Source organism: Pristiophorus japonicus, chromosome 31 (genome assembly GCF_044704955.1).
Source record: "Pristiophorus japonicus isolate sPriJap1 chromosome 31, sPriJap1.hap1, whole genome shotgun sequence".
Taxonomy (NCBI): Eukaryota; Metazoa; Chordata; class Chondrichthyes; family Pristiophoridae; genus Pristiophorus; species Pristiophorus japonicus.
In genome coordinates, this window is record NC_092007.1 from 6,292,980 (window position 1) to 6,309,682 (window position 16,703).

The following is a 16,703-nucleotide window of genomic DNA, read 5'->3' on the forward strand; positions in this document are numbered from 1 at the left end:
CTAATCCAGAGACATTAGTTCAAATCCCGCCATGGCAGCTGGGGAATTTAGAGTCAGTAGATTAATAAACCTGGAATATAAAGACTATTGTTAGTAATGGTGACGATGAAACTACCAGATTATCGTAAAAACCCATCTGGTACGTTAATATCTTTTAGGGAAGGAAATCTGCCCTCCTTACCCGATCTGGCCGCTATGTGACTCCAGACCCCACAGCAATGGGGTTGACTCTTAACTGCCCTCTGAATTGGCCCAGCGAGACACTGAGTTAGAAGGTGGTTCACCACCATCATCTTGAGGGCAGTTCGGGACGGGCAGTAAATACCGCATGCCATGCCATCCTGTGAATGAATAAAACAACAAAGGTTCCTCTGCAGACCAAAATTCCCCAATCTCTTACCATTGAATAAATATTCTGCGTTTTAATTTTTCCCACCAACGTGGTTAACTTCACAATACTCCGCATTATATTCCCTCTGTCATGTCCTTGCCCACTTATGTAACCTGCCTGTATTCCTTTGCAGTGAGGAGGCATGCAGTCACAACGTGCATTCGGATCTGTGGCATAGAATTCAAGGTGCACCCTTCAAAAGGCACCAATGTAAGTACAGGTAGGCACGGTAATAATTCCGATCAATAAAGAGGGTTTGAGTACAGGATCAAGGATGTCTTACTGCAGTTATACAGGGCCTTGGTGAGACCACACCTGGAGTACTGTGTGCAGTTTGGGTCTCCTTACCTAAGGAAGGATATACTTGCCATAGAGGGAGTGCAGCGAAGGTTCACCAGGCTGATTCCTGGGATGGCAGGACTGCCGTACGAGGAGAGATTGGGTCGACTGGGCCTGTATTCACTGGAGTTTAGAAGAATGAGAGGGGATCTCATTGAAAGGTATAAAATTCTGACGGGGTTGGACAGACTGGATGCGGGGAGGATGTTTCCCCTGGGCTGGGAAGTCTAGAACAAGGGGTCACACAGTCTCAGGATACGGGGTGGGAAATTTAGGACCGAGAGGAGGAGAAACGTTTTCACTCAGAGGCTGGTGACTCTGTGGAATTCTCTACCACAGAAGGCTGTGGAGGCCAAGTCATTGAATATATTTAAGAGGGAGACAGATAGATTTCTAGAAACAAAAGGCATCAAGGGGTCTGGGGGAAAAGCGGGAATATGGTGTTGAGATAGAGGATCAGCCATGATCATATTGAATGGTGGTGCAGGCTCGAGGGGCCGAATGGCCGACTACTGCTCCTGTTTTCGATGTTTCTATGTTTCTAATAAGGCAAGCTGCGTTTGAATCCTTCACTTAATTTCTGGTTCCCGTGTAGGTGCCAATCAATATTAAACCTCAACAACAACAGCTTGTATTTATATAGCGCCTTTAATGATGTGAAACATCCCAAGGTGCGTCACAGGACTGTTATGAGACAAAACATTTGACACCGAGCCGCAAAAGGAGATATTGGGACAAAAGCTGGGTCAAAGAGGTGGGTTTTAAGGAGCGTCTTACTGGAGGAGAGAGAGGCGGAGAGGTTTAGGGAGGGAGTTCCAGAGCTTGGGGCCCAGGCAACAGAAGGCACGGCCACCGATGGTGGAGCGATTATAATCAGGGATGGTCAAGAGGGCAGAATTAGAGGAGTGCAGATATCTCGGGGGGTTGTGGAGCTGGAGGAGATTACAGAGATAGGGAGGGAGCGAGAGCCATGGAGGGATTTTCCAGCAAGGATGAGAATTTTGAAATCGAGGCGCTGCTTAAGCGGGAGCCAATGTAGGTCAGTGAGCACAGGGAGTGATGGGTGAGTGGGACTTGGTGCGAGTTAGGACACGGGGCAGTGAGCACAGGGGGTGATGGGTGAGTGGGACTTGGTGCGAGTTAGGACACGGGGCAGTGAGCACAGGGGGTGATGGGTGAGTGGGACTCGGTGCGAGTTAGGACACGGGGGCAGTGAGCACAGGGGGTGATGGGTGAGTGGGACTCGGTGCGAGTTAGGACACGGGGGCAGTGAGCACAGGGGCTGATGGGTGAGCGGGACTCGGTGTGAGTTAGGACACGGGACAGTGAGCACAGAGGGTGATGGGTGAATGAGACTCGGTGCGAGTTAGGACACGGGGGCAGTGAGCACAGGGGGTGATGGGTGAGCGGGACTGGGTGTGAGTTAGGACACGGGGACAGTGAGTACAGGGGGTGATGGGTGAGTGGGACTCGGTGCGAGTTAGGACACGGGGGCAGTGAGCACACGGAGTGATGGGTGAGTGGGACTTGGTGCGAGTTAGAACACGGGGCAGTGAGCACAGGGGGTGATGGGTGAGTGGGACTTGGTGCGAGTTAGGACACGGGGCAGTGAGCACAGGGGGTGATGGGTGAGTGGGACTCGGTGCGAGTTAGGACACGGGGCAGTGAGCACAGGGGGTGATGGGTGAGCGGGACTGGGTGTGAGTTAGGACACGGGTCAGTGAGCACAGGGGGTGATGGGTGAGTGGGACTTGGTGCGAGTTAGGACACGCGTCAGTGAGCACAGGGGGTGATGGGTGAGTGGGACTTGGTGCGAGTTAGGACACGGGTCAGTGAGCACAGGGGGTGATGGGTGAGCGGGACTTGGTGTGAGTTAGGACACGGGTCAGTGAGCACAGGGGGTGATGGGTGAGCGGGACTCGGTGCGAGTTAGGACACGGGGCAGTGAGCACAGGGGGTGATGGATGAGCGGGACTCGGTGTGAGTTAGGACACGGGGGCAGTGAGCACAGTGGGTGATGGGTGAGTGGGACTCGGTGTGAGTTAGGACACGGGGCAGTGAGCACAGGGGGTGATGGGTGAGTGGGACTCGGTGCGAGTTAGGACACGGGGCAGCCGAGTTTTGGATCACCTCTAGTTTACGTAGGGTAGAATGTGGGAGGCCGGCCAGGAGTCCGTTGGAATAGTCAAGTCTGGAGGTAATGGAGGCAGGGATGAAGGTTTCAGCAGCGGATGAGCTGAGGCAGGGGGTGGAGACGGGCGATGTTGCAGAGGTGGAAACAGGCGGGTTTAGTTATGCCGTGGATATGTGGCCGGAAGCCCATTTCAGGGTCACATACGACCCCGAGGTTGCGAACAGTCTGGTTCAGCCTCAGACAGGAGCTGGGGAGAGGGATGGAGTCAGTATCTGGGGAACGCAGTTTGTGGCGGGGACCAAAAACAATGGCTTCGGTCTTCCCAATATTCAATTGGAGAACATTTCTGCTCATCCAGAACTGGATGTCGGACAAGCAGTCTGACAATTTAGAGAGCGGGGAGGGGTCGAGAGAAGTGGTGGTAAGGTCGAGCTGGGTGTCGGCCGCGTAAATAACGGGCAAGAGTTTCCTGGGGTGCCGGGTTGTGGGGGGTGGTGTCGTTCTTCCGATCGGTCACCCTCACATCGGCGGAAGATGAGCAGTAACCCCGTTTGGGCGGAGATTGGAAGAAGCTCGATTGAGGTTTCCCGACATGCAACGAAGGAACGCAAACAGACATTGTGTACGGTGGTGTAGCAGCTGTGCTAGTGGTCGAGAGAACGTGAGTTCGAGACCTACCCTGGCAATTTACCAATTTGAATTCACTTTTTAAGGAAGTGAAACGTGGAAGCAAACATCAGGCCTCAGTAAAAGTAACCCTAAAACTGCCAGACTGTTGTAAGAACCCAACTGGTTCCCTAATATCCCTTCGGGAAGGAAACGTCTCATACATCCCCAGACTATATTCGCCAAGGCTTGGAATACAAGAGCAGGGAGGTTACGCTTGAACTGTATAAAACACTGGTTAGGCCACAGCTGGAGTACTGCGTGCAGGTCTGGTCACCACATTACAGGAAGGATGTGATTGCACTGGAGAGGGTGCAGAGGAGATTTACCAGGATGTTGCCGGGACTGGAGAATTTCACCAATGAGGAAAGATTGGATAGGCTGGGGTTGTTTTCTTTGGAACAGAGGAGGCTGAGGGGAGACCTGATTGAGGTGTATAAAATGATGAGGGGCCTGGATAGAGTGGGTAGGAAGGACCTGTTTCCCTGGGCAGAGGGGTCAACAACCAGGGGACACAGATTGAAAGTAATTGGGAGGAGGTTTAGAGGGGATTTGAGGGGAAATGTCTTCACCCAGAGGGTGGTGGGGGTCTGGGGTGGAACTCACGGCCTGAAAGGGTGGTAGAGGCAGAAACCCTCACCACATTTAAACAGTACCTGGATGTGCACCTGAAGTGCTGTAACCTGCAGGGCTACGGACCCAGAGCGGGAAAGTGGGATTAGGCTGGGTAGCTCTTGGTCGGCCGGCACGGACACGATGGGCCGAATGGCCTCCTCTCACGCTGTAATTCTTTCTGATTCCATCGGCCACCTGCGACTCCAATCCGTCACCAACACGAGTTGACTCTTAACTGTAAATGTTTGAAATTTGTGGAGGCTGGGACATTGAATAAATTTAAGACAGAAATAGACAGTTTCCTGACCGATAAGGGAGTGAAGGGTTATGGGGAGCGGGCGGGGAAGTGGAGCTGAGTCCATGATCGGATCAACCACGATGGTATTAAATGGTGGAGCAGGCTCGAGGGGCCGAATGGCCGACTCCTGCTCCTATTTCTTATGTTCTTATGTTCTTATTCTTATCCAGACTCATGGGGCGTTAAGACTCGGGAGACGGGATATTTATTGGCAGGCACGGAGGTCCTGCACCGCGCTCTCAATGGGGGTCACCGCCCCAGGAAGGAAGCGAAGCGATAAATCAAGAGCTGCACAGTCATTCCTGGGGCGAGGGCGGGGGAAGGAGTGCACGGCCCTGTGGCTCGCTGCCGTGTAGGAGGGCCAATCCCGTCAATTAAAGGGAAGGACTCACACTGCGGACTCTGCAGTGCAGGAACGCGTCAATCGGGACCCCCCCCCGGGGAGCGGGTGTTCCACGCGTTCCATTTCCCCCGCCCCCACTCAATGGTGCTTTGCGAGTCACTTCTCGCATACCGTGAAGTAAGACATTAATAGGGAAGCTTCTCTTCCCAACTGTGCAGCAGGTCACTGCGAGCGAAACGTTGCAGGAAACAAACCAGCGCCAGATAGGAAGTGGTTTCAGCACCAACTAAACAATCCCCTGCGAGAATCCCTGCTCAATGCAACAAGTGGCTTTAATAGCAACGTCCCTTCCTTCCCTGCTCAGGTTTTAAAAATATCACCAGTGGGACATCCTTGCCGAGCTGCCACGCGTGCTGCCCCGCGTCTCCCACATTTGAACAAAATGCAGGCAATTATTTGCAGATATCACTTCCACATTTTCATTCAGCAAGGTGTCAGCTGCAGCTCTGTGCAAAGCACTCGCTCCAACACAGCACTGCGTGACAAGGTCGTAAGTTCAAGTTGCTGAGGGAGTGCCGCGCTGTCGGAGGGGCAGTCCTGAGGGAGTGCCGCACTGTTGGAGGGGCGGTGCTGAGGGAGTGCCGCACTGTCGGAGGGGCAGTACTGAGGGAGTGTCGCACTGTCGGAGGGGGAGTACTGAGGGAGTGCCGCGCTGTCGGAGGGGCAGTACTGAGGGAGTGCCGCGCTGTCAGAGGGACAGTACTGAGGGAGCGCCGTACTGTTGGAGGGGCGGTACTGAGGGAGCGCCGCACTGCGCTGTCGGAGGGGCAGTACTGAGGGAGCGTCACACTGTCGAAGGGGCAATACTGAGGGAGCGCCGCACTGTCGGAGGAGCAGTACTGAGGGAGTGCTGCACTGTCGGAGGGGCGGTACTGAGGGAGTGCCGCACTGTCGGAGGGGCAGTACTGAGGGAGCGCCGCGCTGTCGGAGGGGCAGTACTGAGGGAGTGCCGCACTGTTGGAGGGGCAGTACTGAGGGAGCGCCGCACTGTCGGAGGGGCAGTACTGAGGGAGTGCCGCACTGCGCTGTCGGAGGGACAGTACTGAGGGAGTGCCGCACTGTCGGAGGGGCAGTACTGAGGGAGCGTCGCACTGTCGGAGGGGCAGTACTGAGGGAGCGCCGCACTGCGCTGTCGGAGGGGCAGTACTGAGGGAGCGTCACACTGTCGAAGGGGCAATACTGAGGGAGCGCCGCACTGTCGGAGGAGCAGTACTGAGGGAGTGCTGCACTGTCGGAGGGGCGGTACTGAGGGAGTGCCGCACTGTCGGAGGGGCAGTACTGAGGGAGCGCCGCGCTGTCGGAGGGGCAGTACTGAGGGAGTGCCGCACTGTTGGAGGGGCAGTACTGAGGGAGCGCCGCACTGTCGGAGGGGCAGTACTGAGGGAGTGCCGCACTGCGCTGTCGGAGGGACAGTACTGAGGGAGTGCCGCACTGTCGGAGGGGCAGTACTGAGGGAGCGCCGCACTGTCGGAGGGGCAGTACTGAGGGAGCGCCGCACTGCGCTGTCGGAGGGGCAGTACTGAGGGAGCGCCGCACTGTCGGAGGGGCAGTACTGAGGGAGCGCCGCACTGTCGGAGGGGCAGTACTGAGGGAGCGCCGCACTGTCGGAGGGGCAGTACTGAGGGAGCGCCGCACTGTCGGAGGGGCAGTACTGAGGGAGCGCCGCACTGTCGGAGGGGCAGTACTGAGGGAGCGCCGCACTGTCGGAGGGGCAGTACTGAGGGAGCGCCGCACTGTCGGAGGGGCAGTACTGAGGGAGCTCCGCACTGTCGGAGGGGCAGTACTGAGGGAGCGCTGCACTGTCGGAGGAGCAGTACTGAGAGAGTGCCTCACTGTCGGAGGTGCCGTCTTTCAGATTAAACGTAAAACCGAGACCCCGTCTGCCCTCTCAGGTGGGGCATAAAAGTACCCACGGCCATTATTGTAAGAAGAACAGGAGGGGTTCTGCCCCGGTGTCTTGGGACCAATTATCCTTCAACTGACTTTCCTAATGCAGATTATCTGGTCATGATCTCATTGTTGTTTGTGGGATCTTGCCATGCACAATGGGCTGCCGTGTTTCCTGCAGTCCAACGGGGCTTTGTGATGTCCTGAGGTGGGTAAATGTGCTGTATTAACGCAAGTATTTCACTGGGCAGTGCTGCCTGAATGTCGAGATGGGAAACAACTCGACTCCAAAACTGACCCGTCCTGCAGTTCCTGTTAGCGCCTCTGGAGGGCGCCACCGGCTGCCGTGAAATTGCACAGGGATTGGCGGAGGAGCAAAGACTGCGGACTCCGCCCCTCGCGGCCCTGGTGGCCCAGTGCAGGCAATTAAAGGGCCTGTAGAGTGCGCAGCCGCCAGATCCCCATGGACATGAATGTGCTCAAATTGTTGGGCCCTTTTATAAAGCTTCTGGGCAGATATCAAAAACAGGATTTCAGCTCCTTAATTGTGCAAGTGAGGGGCTTGGTGAAACAGCCCATCAAGAGAGAAACTGTTCCCCATTGGTGGAAGAGTGGAGAACCAGAGGGACACAGATTGAAGGCGATTGGCAGAAAGGCGACACGAGGATAAACCTTTTTACGCAGCGAGTGGTTAGGATCGGGGACGCGCTGCCCGAGAGGGCAATGGAGGCAGACTCAATCGTGGCTTTCAAAAGGGGAGTTGGGTAAGTCCCTGAAGGAGAGAGATTTGCCGGGCTCCGGGGAAAGGGCGGGGGGAGTGGGACTGGCTGAGGTGCTCCTGCCCCACCTTCACCATCCTGGGGGTCGGCATTGACTAGAAACTTAACTGGATATTCTGGGTATTCTGAGGCGAGTGTCCCACCTCCCGACTCCCCAAAGCCTTCCCACCATCGACAAGGCACAAGTCAGGAGTGTGAGGGAACACTCCCCACTTGCCTGGACAAGCTGCAGCTCCAACAAACACTCGAGAAGCTCGACACCATCCAGGACAAAGCCGGCCGCTCGATGGGCCCGCTCCCCACCACCTCCAACACTCACTCCCTCCACCACCTCCAACACTCACTCCTTCCACCACCTCCAACACTCACTCCCTCCACCACCTCCAACACTCACTCCCTCCACCACCTCCAACACTCACTCCCTCCACCACCTCCAACACTCACTCCCTCCACCACCTCCAACACTCACTCCCTCCACCACCTCCAACACTCACTCCCTCCACCACCTCCGACACTCACTCCCTCCACCACCTCCAACACTCACTCCCTCCACCACCTCCAACACTCACTCTCTCCACCACCTCCAACACTCACTCCCTCCACCACCTCCAACACTCACTCCCTCCACCACCTCCAACACTCACTCCCTCCACCACCTCCAACACTCACTCCCTCCACCACCTCCAACACTCACTCCCTCCACCACCTCCAACACTCACTCCCTCCACCACCTCCAACACTCACTCCCTCCACCGCCTCCAACACTCACTCCCTCCACCACCTCCAACACTCACTCCCTCCACCACCTCCAACACTCACTCCCTCCACCACCTCCAACACTCACTCCCTCCACCACCTCCAACACTCACTCCCTCCACCACCGGCGCACCGTGGCTGCGGTGTGCACCGTCCACAAGATGCACCACGGCAACTCGCCAAGGCTTCTTCGGCAGCACCTCCCAAACCCGCGACCTCTAACCCCTAGAAGGACAAGGGCAGCAGGGGCCTGGGTACACCACCCCCTCCACGTTCCCCTCCCAGTCACACACACACCATCCCTCGACTTGGGAATATATCGGCCGTTCCTTCACCGTCGCTGGGTCACAATCCTGGAACTCCCTCCCTAACAGCACTGTGGGAGCACCTTCACCACACGGACTGCAGCGGTTCAAGAAGGCGGCTCACCACCACCTTCACAAGTGGCGACGAGGGAATGGGCAATAAATGCCGGCCTTGCCAGCGACGCCCACATCCCAGGAACAAATACATGAAAAATATTCGAACTTTATTAATTACTTTGTTAAAAGCCACAACACAAAAACATTATGCAGTACCGCCCCTTGGTAGCAAAATACTAAATTATATGGGCAATATGTTTTTTTGTATTATACATTCGGAATGTGACACTGGCTGCTGCAAATGTTAATATAGGATTACACTGCTAGCATTGCTTTTAAATCCGCAAATTAAAACTGGCTTGTTTAAATAAAACAATGCCATTTCACCAACTGTCAGAACTGAAACAATCACAAAATGTTCTGTTTTCAATATGACAAAAGATACTAGCCCAGAAATGTGGTATCGCCCCTCCGACAGTGCGGTACTCCCTCAGTACCGCCCCTCCGACAGTGCGGCACTCCCTCAGTACTGCCCCTCCGACAGTGCGGCACTCCCTCAGTACTGCCCCTCCGACAGTGCGGCACTCCCTCAGTACTGCCCCTCCGACAGTGCGGTACTCCCTCAGTACTGCTCCTCCGACAGTGCGGCGCTCCCTCAGTACTGCCCCTCCGACAGTGCAGCACTCCCTCAGTATTGCCCCTCCGACAGTGCGGTACTCCCTCTGTACTGCCTCTCCAACAGTGCGGCGCACGCTCAGCACCGCCCCTCCGACAGTGCGGCACTCCCTCAGTATTGCCCCTCCCACAGTGCAGCACTCCCTCTGTACTGCCTCTCCAACAGTGCGGCGCACGCTCAGCACCGCCCCTCCGACAGTGCGGTGCTCCCTCAGTACTGCCCCTCCGACAGTGCGGCGCTCCCTCAGCACTGCACTGGAGTGGCAGCCTAGATTGTTGTGCTCAAATCGCTGGAGTGGGACGTGAACCCACACCCTCCTGACTGGGAGGCGAGAGTGCTGCCCACTGAGCCACGGCTGAAAGTCCTCGAGCAAGTGTGGGCTCCTTTATGCTCGCCTGATTTTCCTGTATTTTCCAGGCGGCTCATTAACAATGAGACAAGGCCCATGTGAGCTACAACAGTGTTGACAATTTGTTGATCTTCTCTTTCCGTATGGTAGCAGCAAAGCAAATCAAACGTCAATATCTAAGCCAGATATCCGGGCAAAGCTCTCGGTGTAACAGCGTGGGTATCTTGCAGGCTGCCTGTGAATTCCCTCTGTGGGCAGTGCCCAGTGATGTGCTCCAGGGTCTGATTAGGAGCTCCACAGTCGGATGAAGCGGATGCTTTAATTTTCCACCCATGGAGAAGGTGGCAGCATCGACCGTGACCGGTTCTGAGGCGGTCGATGGTTGTCCACTGTTTGCGAGGAAGGTTGGATCCTTCAGGTTGTACTGTGGGGTCCTCTATGAGGAATCCATTCCGTATGTTTGCAGTTCTTGCAAACATTTCACCGTCGGTCATCGAGGCTGAGGGGAGATCGCTGAAAGGTTTCAGTGACGGTCCAACATGGCCGTCTAGATTTGAGACTGGTTGGTGGTAGGTTATTCAAGTCGGCCTGGATTGGCATGTCTTTGCTGGGGTAGCGGTTTATAGTCATCGGGTTCCGGTTCAGTAGATACAGAACGACTCCACAAAATGCATACTTCAAATAGATGTAACAGGGGCTGGGATAATATTTCACTGCAGCAGGCAAACATAAATCAAGCAAGTGATCAGGAAGGCAAATGGAATGTTGGCCTTTATTGCAAAGGGGATGGAGTATAAAAGCAGGGAAGTCCTGCTACAGTTATACAGGGTATTGGTGAGGCCACACCTGGAGTACTGCGTGCAGTTTTGGTCTCCTTATTTAAGGGGGGATTCACTTGCATTGGAGGCAGTTCAGAGAAGGTTCACTCGGTTGATTCCTGGGATGAAAGGGTTGTCCCATGAGCGAAGGTTGAGCAGGTTGGGCCTGTACCCATTGGAGTTTAGAAGAATGAGAGGTGATCTTATTGAAATGTATAAGATTCTGAGGGGGCTGGACACGGTGGATGCAGAGAGGATGTTTCCCCCTCGTGGGGGAATCTAGAACTAGGGGGCACAGTCTCAGAATAAGGAGCTGCCCATTTAAAACTGAGATGAGGAGGAATTTCTTCTCTCAGAGGGTTGTAAATCTGTGGAATTCACTGCCCCAGAGAGCTGTGGAGGCTGGGTTTTTGAATATGCTCAAGGCTGAGATAGACAGATTCTTGAGCGACAGGGTTACGGGGAGCGGGCAGGAAAGTGGAGCTGAGCCCAAGATCAGATCAGCCATGATCGTATTGAATGGCGGAGCAGGCTCGAGAGGCCATACGGGCTACTCCTGCTCCTATTTCCTATGTTCTTATGAGTTGATTTCAGATTAGTAGCACGTTAACAATTCACATGTCAACAGGCGACAGCGTTGGAACTTACTGCACAGATGCTGTACAACTTTTTCAAGTATAACCCCATGTGGGCAAGTTCAACAAGTTAACTGGTTGTCTTTGACACCTGCGTACACAGTCATCTCCTCGTCATGAAAATGTCTCCGGTTTGCAGATGCCAGTACATTAAGATCGAGCGATGCATAGACGGTCCTCTGCTCGTCCTGTCGAGAAAAGGGATAGTTTCAAAATTCCATTTTGCACTCGTAAGGACATAGTCACAACACAACAACATCACAAATTGGCAGAAGTCCACAGGACATCTATCACGCTCATAATAAAGGATGAAACTGAGTACTGTATGTGATGAGTAAGTGTGACCTTAGCTCCTTCAATTGAACTCCAGAGTGTTGGTACAGCGTGGGAGGCCTGCTTATATACAGTGCTCCCAAGGGATGCTGGGGTCCCTTGGGACTCCAACAGGTAAACAGGTAGGCCCTCTGGTGGTGGTGTGATACAGGGTGCCAAGGGTTACATACATAACACCATGTGACAGAGACTGTGGCTCTCGTATTGGACTGTTCAGCCACCTAAGAACTCATGCTAAGAGTGGAAGCAAGTCTTCCTCGATTCCGAGGGACTGCCTATGATGATGACATAACAACATCAATCAAGCATTTGAAGGAACAGGAGGAGGCCATTCAGCCCCTCGAGCCTGCTCCGCCATTCAATGAGATCATGGCAGGTCTGTATCCTAACTCCATATACCCGCTATAATCCCTTCATACCTTTGGTTAACAGAAAGTTATCAATCGCCGATTTCAAATTAAGAATTGAGCTAGCGTCAATTGCCGTTAGTGAAAGAGAATTCCAAACCTCTCCCACCCTTTGTGTGTAGAAGTGTTTCCTAATTTCACTCCTGAACGGTCTAGCTCTAATTTTCAGACTATGCACCCCAGTCCTAGACTCCCCAACCAGCGGAGATAGTTTCTCTCTGTCTGTTGCCCCCTTAATATCTTGAAAACTTCAATCTGATCCCCCCTTAACCTTCTAAATTCCAGGGAATACAACCCTATTTTGTGTAATCTCTCTCATATCTCAGCCCTTGAAGCCCGGGCATCATTCTGGTAAATAAACGCTGTGCTCCCTCCAAGGCCAGTATATCCTTCCACTGGTGTTCTGTGCACCACACCGTAGCAAGGGTATATTGGCCTCGGATGTCAAAAGAGAGGGGTGACTGGCTGGAAATACATCTTAGGTCTGGCACAAAATGGTGGAATTGCACATTAAATGATCAGACACTGAGAAGTGTAGAGGAACAGAGGAACCTTGGAGAGCAGGTCCACAGATCCCTGAAGGTAGCAGGCCAAGTGGATAAGGTGGTTAAGAAGGCATACGGGATACTTATCTTTATTGGCCGAGGCTTGGAATACAAGAGCAGGGAGGTTATGCTTGAACTGTATAAAATACTAGTTAGGCCACAGCTGGAGTACTGCGTGCAGGTCTGGTCACCACATTACAGGAAAGATGTGACTGCACTGGAGAGGGTACAGAGGAGATTTACCAGGATGTTGCCGGGACTGGAGAATTTTAGCTACGAGGAAAGATTGGATAGGCTGGGGTTGTTTTCTTTGGAACAGAGGAGGCTGAGGGGAGACCTGATTGAGGTGTGTAAAATGATGAGGGGCCTGGATAGAGTGGATAGGGAGGACCTGTTTCCCTGGGCAGAGGGGTCAACAACCAGGGGGCATAGATTTAAAGTAATTGGGGGGAGGTTTAGAGGGGATTTGAGGGAAATGTCTTCACCCAGAGGGTGGTGGGGGTCTGGAACTCACGGCCTGAAAGGGTGGTAGAGGCAGAAACCCTCACCACGTTTAAACAGTACCTGGATGTACACTTGAAGTGTCGTAACCTGCAGGGCTACGGACCCAGAGCGGGAAAGTGGGATTAGGCTGGGTAGCTCTTGGTCGGCCGGCACGGACACGATGGGCCGAATGGCCTCCTCCCGTGCTGTAAATTTCATTGATTCTGTGATTCTATGCATGGGGCAACTGCAGCATAGTTTCTACCCCCTGGCTTATATTATGGGCTGGCTTTTCTGAACGTTGGGTGGTTTATGGGAGAATTGTCCCTCTCAGCCACTTCCCCCTTCGTTGACATAAATGGACTTAATTTTCTAATAAGCCTCTCGCTCCATAAACTCCGACCAAACTTGGTTTGCTTTCAGCGATCAAGGTGCAGAAACCTGGAAACACGCAAAGAGGCACAAGAGAAACAGGAGCAAATATTAATTTTCTTATCAGAATCAGTCCATTGACCTTCTCCCTTTAGTGCAAGCGACAGTTAACATGGGAAAACATTTCGCTCTTCATTCAAAATACGTAGGATTACATAGAATTCCATCGTATATTCAGCACAGAAACTGGCCGTTCGGCCCAACCAGTCCAGGCCGGAGTTTATGCCCCACTCGAGCCCCCTCCCGTCTTTCCTCATCTAAATCTATCACCATAACCCTCTATTCCCTTCTCCCCCATATGTTTGTCCAGCCTCCCCTTAAATGCTTCGATATTATTCGCCTCAACCCCTCCCTGTGGCAGCGAGTTCCACATTCTCACCCCTCTCTGGGTAAAGAAGTTTCTCCTGAATTCCCCATTGAGTTTCTTGCTGACGGTCTTATATTGATGGCCTCTAGTTATGCTCTTCCCCACAAGTGGGAACATTCTCTCTGTATCCACTCGATCAAAACCTTTCAGCATTTTAAAGACCTCTATTAGGTCACCCCTCAGCCTTCTGTTTTCAAGAGAAAAGAGACCCAGCCTGTTCATCCTTTCCTGATATGTATACCCTCGCATTTCTGGTATATCCTTGTAAATCTTCTCTGCACCCTCTCCAGTGCCTCCATATCCTTTTTATAACATGGCGACCAGAACTGTGCACAGTGCTCCAAGTATGGTCTAACCCAGGTATATGGAGACCAGAACTGTGCACAGTGCTCCAAGTGTGGTCTAACCCAGGTATATGGAAACCAGAACTGTACACAGTGCTCCAAGTGTGGTCTAACCCAGGTATATGGAAACCAGAACTGTGCACAGTGCTCCAAGTGTGGTCTAACCCAGGTATATGGAGACCAGAACTGTGCACGGTGCTCCAAGTGTGGTCTAACCCAGGTATATGGAGACCAGAACTGTACACAGTGCTCCAAGTGTGGTCTAACCGAGGTTCGATACAGGTTTAGCATAATTTCCCTACTTTTCAATTCTATCCCTCTGGAAATAAACCCGAGTGCTTGGTTTGCTTTTTTTATGACCTTGTTAACCTGTGTCACAACTTATAGTGATTTATGTATGTGTACTCCGAGATCCCTTTGTTCTTCGAGATTCAACACCGCCTCCAGTGTGCCAGTGCAGCCTTCGGCCGCCTGAGGAAAAGAGTGTTCGAAGACCAGTCCCTCAAAACTGTCACCAAGCTCATGGTCTACAGGGCTGTAGTAATACCCGCCCTCCTGTATGGCTCAGAGACATGGACCATGTACAGTAGGTATCTCACCCCCAGCTCATGGTCTACAGGGCTGTAGTGATACCCGCCCTCCTGTATGGCTCAGAGACATGGACCATGTACAGTAGACACCTCAAATTGCTGGAGAAATACCACCAACGATGTCTCCGCAAGATCCTACAAATCCCCTGGGAGGACACGCGCACCAGCATTAGCGTCCTCGACCAGGCCAACATCCCCAGCATCGAAGCACTGACCACACTCGACCAGCTCCGCTGGGCAGGCCACATCGTCCGCATGCCAGACACGAGACTCCCATTAAAAGCGCTCTACTCGGAACTCCTTCACGGCAAGCGAGCCAAAGGTGGGCAGCAAAATGCTACAAGGACACCCTCAAAGCATCCCTGATAAAGTGTCACATCCCCACTGACACCTGGGAATCCCTGGCCAAAGATCGCCCTAAGTGGAGGAAGTGCATCTGGGAGGGCCATGAGCACCTCGAGTCTCATCGCCGAGAGCATGCAGAAATCAAGCGCAGGCAGCGGAAGGAGCGTGCGGCAAACTAGTCCCACCCACCCCTTACCCTCAACGACTATCTGTCCCACTTGTGACAGGGACTGTGGTTCTCGTATTGGACTGTTCAGCCACCTAAGGACTCAAAATCAGTTTTCCTCGATTCCAAGGGACTGATGTACCCTATTGCATGGGAAAACAAGGAACGAGAACAGAATTTTGCAACTTCCTCGTGCATCGGATGTAGCGAATTCAGAGATGTCAGAGATGTTATCACATAAGGGGCGGCAAGTCATCTTGTGGGCTGATTCAACACGGGCCTTACTGTGTCGGCAGCCTGTTCTGGACCTCGTTTGATACTCTACTCCACTGCAATCATTGGAATTGTATACCAACAACCGCAACAACTACCTCTTGCATTTAAATAGCGCCTTTAACGTGGTGAAACGTCCCAAGGTGCCTCACAGCAGTGTTATGAGACAAAAAATTGACACCGAGCCGTATAAGAAGAAATTATGGCAGGTGACCAAAAGCTTGGTCAAAGAGGTCAGTTTTAAGGAGCATCTTAAAGGAGGAAAGCGAGGAGGAGAGGTTTAGGGAGGGAGTTCCAGAGCTTGGGGCCCAGGCAACAGAAGGCACGGCCACTGATGGTGGTGCATGAACAGAGAGACCTGGGGGTATGTGGACAAATCATTGAAGGTGGCAGGGCAGGTTGGGAAAGTGGTTAAAAAGGCTTCCAGGATCCTGGGCTTCATAAATAGAGGCACAGAGTGCAAAAACAAGGAAGTTATGGTGAACTTTTAGAAAACATTGGCTCGGCCTCAACTGGAGCATTGTGTCCAATTCTGGGCCCCGCACACTTTAGGAAGGATGTGAAGGCCTTGGAGAGGATACGGAGGGAGATTGACCAGAATGGTCCCGGGGGATGTGGGACTTCAGTGACGGGGAGAGACTGGAGAAGCTGGGGTTGTTCTCCTTGGAGCAGAGAAGTTTGAGAGGAGATTTGATCGAGGTGTTCAGAATCATGAGGGGTGTGGACAGAGCGGACAGAGAGAAACTGTTCCCATTGGTGGAAGGGTGGAGAACCAGAGGGACACAGATTGAAGGTGATTGGCAGAAAGGCGACACGAGGTGTAAAGTCCTGACCCTGCAGTACAGACTTACACGAGGCACATGCTGAAGTAAAGGTCACTCTGGACCTGCACCTTTATTTCACAGCTCTCGAGTCCCACACTTGCCTGAGACCTGCCTTTATATACCTGTGTGGACCAGGTATGCAGTGTCTCCTGCAAGTGCACCCCTAGTGGTAAAGTATGCTTGTGGTTACAGGTAATATCTAGTTACAGTCATGTATAGCATGGTAAGATACAGTTATATACAGTAGTGTGAGATACATGACATCACCCTCCCCCAAGGTCTTATTGTCTTTATAGATTCAATCTCTCAGGTGGTCTACGCTCTCGCGTGGAGCGTCTTAGTTGTGGTTCAGTTGTTTGCCTTGGTGCCTGTTTTTCTTTCGGTGTGATTGCTGGTATCTCGCCTGGGCTGTCTGTTTCGTTCAGTTTGATTGCTGGTCTCTCGCCTGGGCTGTCTGTTGAGACTGCCCTTTCCTCAGGTTGTTCC

General features: G+C 53.0%; 1 protein-coding gene across 1 annotated transcript in view; it reads right to left on the reverse strand.

Moving 5' to 3' along the window:
• Positions 1-9,523: 9,523 nt before the first annotated feature.
• The window catches only part of LOC139240427 (nectin-1-like), a 43,637-nt gene continuing 36,457 nt past the window's right edge, over positions 9,524-16,703 (reverse strand). Inside the window, exon 8 of the mRNA XM_070868943.1 lies at positions 9,524-11,296. Within this exon, the coding sequence (XP_070725044.1) occupies positions 11,171-11,296 (126 nt within the window). The 3' untranslated portion in view covers positions 9,524-11,170. The remainder of the gene's footprint in view (positions 11,297-16,703) is intronic.